The sequence below is a fragment of the Merops nubicus genome, unplaced genomic scaffold (assembly GCF_000691845.1).
Source record: "Merops nubicus isolate BGI_N331 unplaced genomic scaffold, ASM69184v1 scaffold14110, whole genome shotgun sequence".
Lineage (NCBI taxonomy): Eukaryota > Metazoa > Chordata > Aves > Coraciiformes > Meropidae > Merops > Merops nubicus.
The window spans coordinates 31,525-38,948 of record NW_008580973.1 but is presented as its reverse complement, the minus strand read 5'-3'; the positions used below and the strand labels follow the sequence as shown (position 1 = coordinate 38,948).

The 7,424-nt window shown below is 37.8% G+C and overlaps 1 protein-coding gene across 1 annotated transcript in view; it reads right to left on the bottom strand.

The window, feature by feature from the left end:
- Positions 1-415: 415 nt before the first annotated feature.
- The window catches only part of LOC103779858 (protein cornichon homolog 3), a gene marked incomplete at its 5' end in the record, with an annotated part of 23,982 nt that continues 16,973 nt past the window's right edge, over positions 416-7,424 (bottom strand). Inside the window, 3 exons of the mRNA XM_008947535.1 lie at positions 416-443; positions 2,424-2,567; positions 5,190-5,302. Of these exons, the coding sequence (XP_008945783.1) occupies positions 416-443; positions 2,424-2,567; positions 5,190-5,302 (285 nt within the window). The remainder of the gene's footprint in view (positions 444-2,423; positions 2,568-5,189; positions 5,303-7,424) is intronic.

Below are 7,424 nucleotides of genomic sequence, written 5' to 3'. Positions count from 1 at the left end.
CTCCCTTGATCCAGAACAGTCATTAGGAAAAGAAACTTTGCTCCCTGGAAGACAGTAGGGACTATAGTTTATAATGAGTCTGCTAAACCAAGCAGAATTATTCCTGGAGAGGTGAACAGTTGTGTAACCTGTCCCACCTTGTTACTTTTTTTTTGGCGGGGGTGTTTTGAAAGTCATTTACATTTGAGAAAGTAACACACTGAGAAACAGGAAATACACTCAGGTAACTCCACCATTCTCCCATGGTATTCTGCTGCTTCTTGCTGCATCTCTCTTTCATGTACTCTATTTACTTCTTGGGTTCAAAGTTTTCCTCTCTTTGCCTTTTTTTTTTTTTTAATCACACATCACTTGGCTCACTCGTCCTTGCACATCCAGCCTTTGTTGTTTTCAGTCTTTTATGCTGATCTTTCAGTTAGGAGCTCACCAAAGTGTAGATCATGCTGAATGTAAAAGAAAGACACAATATGAAAGTATCCTTTTGAAGCATACAGAGCACTTTGATTTTTTATAACCCTTTACTGTCTGTTCCTCAGGTCTGACTGTAATGGCCTGTTCTTTCCTTTTCATTCTTTCTCTCTCTCTCTAAAACATCTTAATTATGGTGTATTCAAGATGGGTATCAAAAAGCACTCAAGGAATAACAAATTCATTATCCAGATCCTACTGCACCACAAGCTGTGTTTGAGCTTATTAAATTGCAGTCTGATATCTGAATTTGAACAGCGAAGAAACAAAAGCATTTTGCTTTATTGTCTTTGATCTTTAAAACTCCAACCAGCAACTCCCAGCAGGGCAAGCAAGGTTTCCCATCAAACTGCATTATTTTGTTTTCTTTGGAAAAAAGAATCAAAACCCATGCAGTAGAAGGAATATAAAATGCAGACACCAGCTAGAATGAATCCATACATAGTAAACGCAACACTGAAAAGAGAAGGAATCATAGTGTATTGCCATGGCCCCGTTTTATTGCAATTCTAATTCTGGCAATATCCAGGAAAGCACAACAAAATTGAATGTAATTAGTACTATTTTATTTAGCACCAGGTAGTGAATTTTGGACTCTAGCCACATTTTAGAATGAAGGAAGCAGGATTCAGAGGAAGCTGCAGAACATTGGAGTCCCAGCAGAAATACTAGAACACGCTACATAGCTGACTTTGACAGTGTCTTTTAGTCAACACAAAAAGGTGGGCTTAAAAATGCTTTTCTCTCCAGCCATCTCCTCTGCATTACCAACAGAGCTTGTCTAACATATCTGGCATGCTTTCCACTCTCGGCCCTGTGAGGAGGACTGACAGGCAAACCCACAAACCTACTGGATGCTAAACTCTTGCTCAGATTCTCATGCCTCATCCATCCCACTATGAGTTAGGCATCCACCAGGTCCTGAGCCTAGGCACTTCTATTTTCTCTTATGCATGCACGTGTGGACAGAAAACTTTGTTCTCAATAGTATTTAAAAGCAATATTGAGAAACAACAACCTGCAGCAATGACTCAAGATACAGGGGAACTACAGAACCAGTCCAGATAATGGACCAGTAATCAAAGAAGAAATAACATTCATCTTCTTCCACCAGCATACAAATCTGCCTTACAGAGGGACTGCTGCATGTAAGATTGGCTTGAAGAGGCACTCTATGCAAATGCATTATTGAAGAAGGACTAAAAGAAAAGCATCATAAAACAATACATCCATTTAAAGTGTGTTAATCTTTGCTGTCAGGCAGTTTTATGGTGTGATTACAGGGGTGGCTAAAAGCACAGGGATCCTGCCAAGACCTTTCCTTAAATATGATCCTCACATATTCTCACACTGGGAATTTGTGACTGTGCCCTAAGAACATTTGACAGCTAAAAGAGGTGGTGGGAGAACAGATAACTGTGGTATGTTCAAGAATGTACTTATATTAGGGGTTTGGACAACACACAGGCTTACTCTGTCATGAAGGGGAGCCTGTAGAAATTACTACATGCGTGGTGCACCCCATGTTCCTACCCCTCACCTCACCTACCTACCCATTTAACCTACCAACTTGAGCATCACTACACCAGCAGATGTAGTGGTTTTCTTATGGCTCCCTTGAATCATAAGAACATGACCATTTTTATTTGATGTAATGTCATTATCATAACATATACTACTTCACCCATCTTAAAAGACCATGGAGCAAGAAATTTTTTTCTTAGGTTGTCCCTGGGGCCTGGCTCAGGTCTTAGATCAACACTTAATATGCTGTACAGAGGCATCAGCAGATACAAGCACGTGCTGCTGTAAGTGGGCATGCTTCCCTAAATCAAGATCAGAAGCAAGTTTTGTAAGACAAAGGAAATAGGTCCATTGGTTCCAGTCATTCCTAAATACAATTGCACATGTCAAATGAAAAACAGCTATTTCCTTAGTGAAATGATCAGACTTACCAGTACAGATAGTAGAAGAAAGAAAGGAGATAGAAAGCTAGCTTACACCAGGCCTCTTTTTGACAGTAACTCAAGGTATCTGCATTCATGACTGCAGGTGGATCATATGCTAGCTCAGAACTATCTGCTGGGCAACGGAAATACCTGAAAGAGCAGAAGAAGATATCTGGAATGACTCTGTAATGTTCTGTACTAAATACATGCAGATATATACCCTCCTGATCACCAGCTCCGAAGACGTCTTCCATGATATAGGAAGAATTTCCCTCTCTTTTTCAAGCCTCTATTCTTAAACATTGTTAGGACTATTAGTCTAAGAAGATCATTCTTTTAAGTACCACATAATTCATGAATGTGGACTTTGTGTTCTATTAATTCTTGAAACATTCCTTAACATAACATAATAACTTGCATATTGTAAGTGACAATATATTGCAGCTTGTGATCACCAGAGGGAGGAAGGATTACTGGGCTTTAACTGCACCTACACAACCGATTTCATACATGATGAAAGGTGACCATCTCAACCAACTGATAACTCAGTTCCTCCAGCTCTGAAAAGGAAAAAGTTACTATGGAGTAATATAAGAGCTATCACTAATGTTTTCTATATGTAGCATTGCTCAAATATTTATCATTCAAATAATTTTAATTGGAAAATGGTTTTCTTCTTACACAGGAGAAATTTCTAATTATTCTCAGCCATGATTGAATGCCTGAGAATAACTTGACAAAATAGCTTCTTTGATAAAGGAGCTTTTGTCTCAGTTATTTTGCAGTGAAAAGCAAAAGCAAACAAAAACAAAAGAAGTCCTCAACAAAGTTAACAAACTGTTTTAAGATCAGCACAAATCAGATGAAATAGTTATTTCTGAGGCTTCCAAATAGTAATGTAAACACTGAAAATTGCTTGGATTGCTTATAGATAGAGCGATAAAGAGACAGATAGATATAAAACCCCCAAACAAGTGACCTGCAGCAAACTTTGAAAGTAAATGTCCTCATAATAACTTGGCCTTCCTCTCTTCCAGTGCTAATCATATCCACTTACAATTTCTCATAACTTTATAAATTTTTTTACAGACACCACAGATGAAAACTTGATTAATTATCTTCAATTGGATGAAGATATTACACAGTATTTTCCCATGGCTTTGTGCAGAACTTTACACAATGAACCCAAACCTTTCTGTGGCTAAACCAGCAGAAATTATGTAGTAATTGTAGCAAAGCATATGGAGTATCATGCAAACAAGGACAATCAAAAGTTTTCTCCAAAGGCTGATACCATTACTTAGAGTCTGAACATTTTCCCTTGGACACAAAATACAGTTTTTTAAAAATTGTTTTAAAAAAACCCTTTCAGAATCAATATTATTGTCAAACTTCAGTTGTTAACAGTTACTAAAACTGCACCATTAAACCGTATTACTTTTATTGCACCAAATCAATAGGGAGAAAGGGACTTGTAGCTTCACTTCATTTAGCTTTCTGAGAACTATACCATCACTAACTTCTGAATAATACACTTTATTGTATGACTCTGCACTACTACCAAGCTTTGGCAGAAAATAGTGTAAAAAAAAGCCAGTACTTTTGAGTTCCTGGCTGATATAATGGTTTTGCTTTCTTTACAGAATTATTCTTCAAGCTACTTTGCAAGAGGAGACATTAAGAGACTGACAGGCAAAAATCATCTGTCCTTTTACAAACATCGTGGAAATGCAAAACTAGCAAAGACTCCAGACTGACAACCACAAATAACCGATGTCTCTTGTTTATCTTTGGAGGCAACAGGCTGATCCTCCACTAGAATGCAGAGGAAGATGTAACAGCAGCTGCACTGCCTGTGCAGAAAACAACAAAGTGGCTCCAAAGAAGGTCTTACATGATCAACTCTGAAGGCCTTGCAGTGACTATAAACACACTGTGGAGATTAAGAGAGGAAACACTGCCCACTTTTTCATGTGGGCAAGGTGAAGACAACAGCTCTTCATCTACTGCAATCCCTATTCCCAGGGCTCTAGGAGAGAGTTCTTTTGCAGACCAGAAATTTGCTACTGTACAGCAAGAAATAAATTATTTTATACTGAAAAAAAACCCAAACCAACCAATAAACAGTGAAAATGAAAGCATAAAACTGCCAAAGAAGATGAGAAGCAAGATTCTGTCAGCCTACCCAATCTCTGTTTCACAACTCCAATGGAAAGGTTTCCTTGTGAGGGCTGAAAGAGTAGGTCCAAGCTCTTTCGGATATGGACTGTCTTACAACTCACACACAAAACCAGACACAGAATCGCTATGGTTGCAAAAGACCTTTAAGATCATCAAGTCCAACCTTTATCTAAATCTACCAGGCCACTTCTATACCATATCCCTGAGCATCCTATCTAATTCCTTGTCTGTGAAGTATTTAGTGCCTCACAAAGTTCCACTTTCAGAGTCCAGCCTATTTAACTTCCAGGTTTTCATTCAGTTTGTGGTGAGTGCATCCTGACTCCCTTCAGAATATTTATCTAAGTTAGTAACTGAAAGCCACATTTATATTATTCTGTGTTTTCTTTACACAGTCTAAATGTTCATGAAAAATACATTTCCAGAGAAAAAGTAAGTTTCAGCTGCTTACAGATAAAAAAAAAAAAGCTTCTAGGCAAAAGATATTCAGCCATACTCCTGTTACTGCATTTCATAGCTCATACAATCTGAATGTGTACAGAGTTAGCAAATAAGGTTAATAAGCAGTCAGCATATAAAAGATGGGCTTACCTCCAGAAGTGATAAAAAAGCAAAGGAACGTTTAACCCCAGTGTGAGCCACTCCTGAGCACACAAAAACATTATGCAGAAAAGACTATGGATAGAGTACTCCGGCAACACCAGCTAAAATGAAAGAAACACAGAAATAACAGGTGTAAAACACTACTTTCATTTTAGTCACCTAAGCAGTTTTTCAGAAAACAAACCACCTCAGCAAGTCTCCTGTGTGTCTGTGTCTGTACCTAGACATACCTCAGCTGACAGACAACTTGGCTGTGAGCAATGAGCACAGGATGCAGTGCCAGGTTCATTCAGGTTCTAACCATGGCTGTACTCCAGGGGCTTGTTGAGAGGCATGGGACAAATCACTTTCTGCCTACAAAATGCAGATTTTTACTGCCTCCCACACAGAAGCATTGTGAGACTAAATGAAAGTCTGTGAAAGGGTTCTTAAAAAACTAAGTTTCATTGCTGATGCATTCAGAAAGGAAACAGTAAAGCCATGACTGAAGCTTCATTTCTATATTGGACAAATGTCCTTGGAAAACTAAAAGGCTGCTTCTACCATTTTGATATGCCACATACACCATAGAGAGATCAAATCCATTACAAAGTCAGCATTGCAAGCTAAAACCCACCAAGACAGGAAACTCACTTCCTTAGTAAATCCATGGCTCTGCACACTACTTGTTTTAAACCCAAGATGATTCTTTCTATTAAAAGAGAAAGTGAGTGGGCAGCTGGCAGAAGCAGAAATTTATGTGATGTTGATTCAGAGGAGTTATTTCTAAAGGCATTTTGCTTTTTATCACTGCTTTCCCATTTTTTAGCTGTCTTCCTTCTCTTGTTTTTTTCCAATTTATTTTTTTTTTCCCTCAGAAATCCCTATTTCTTTTCTTCAGCTCATAGAGGAGATTAATTTCTGGCAGTATATATTTCTCGAAGCTAAACAATCCCATACACAGTTCATCTGCATCCCTTGCTGCATCTTGGGGCTACATCAACCAAAATCAAATCACGAAAAGCATTTGAGGAGCTTCTTTTAATGTAGATTAATTATTTGATAGATGAAAATGAAAGTCCTATTTTTTAAAATGTGAAACCTTCTATACAGCTATTCCAAATACCTACCTAGTCCCACACAGCTATGCTGCAATGAATTCTGTCTTCTTGGTTCTAGGAGCCTTTCAACCTCAGATGGAACATAGTTTTTTATTATCATTTAACCTCACCACTTGAAGTAGTTAACACATTTGGATATCTCTGTGTCCACACCTTCTCTTCCTTCTCTTAAATATTCTCAAATGCTTATCTTATGTGGATGGCAAATCATAATACAATTACATAGTTCAGGTTCCAGATGGTAGTTAGCTATAACTGCTGGATTATTTTGGTTTTCTTTTTAGAATGCGATTTACAACATGACTATAACCTTTCCTTAGAGAATGATTCATCTTCATCACAAGTTGCAGACAAGAAGAATCTTCATGATGTAAGTCTACCCACTAAAAATCACAACAATTAAAGTATATTATATTAATTTTCACATATTTTGATTTCTGATTCCAACACAATCCACAAATTTAGCAAGAACACCAACCCTGGTGACTGATCAGTGGGCTGGCCAGTAATAACAGGAAAGAAAACCCACAGTGAAAGTTTATGCAGAGCTTAAAAACCAAACCAAAACAGAAAATACGCTGTGAAGCTAGAAAGGAAACAAAAGAAGCAGTGAACTCTGAGAAACAGACTCACTTTCCAGTCACAGTTTCTGGTATAAATTAAATCTACCTATGCTTTTGATAGAACAACAAATGGGTCTTTCATGTCTTTTCACCCTTTTCTTGGAGTGATATTTTCCTGTGGATGTAAAAAAAAAAATAAAGGATCACAGTTCCTGAAGAGAATTCATGCAAAGGAGTAAACAAAACCCAGCCTGCAAAGTCAATTGCAGTTTATACTCAGGGAATTAACTAAAATATCAAATCTAAAAGAGGGGTGAGAGAACTGAAAGCATAACATGCACAAAGGCACTAACAGCAAGGCTTGTGAGGAAAAATAAACTGAAAAATTAAATAACTAAAATATAACACTGCCTCAGTTCTTGGCTGTAAGAATCATCCTGCAGTTTGACACAATGTCCTCTGAAAACAATGCAAACTTTTAATCAACTTTAGTGAACACAGGATTCAGCTCCTGGAGAGAAGAAAGCTGGCTGAGAAAAAAGCAACAGCCAGTCTGTGTT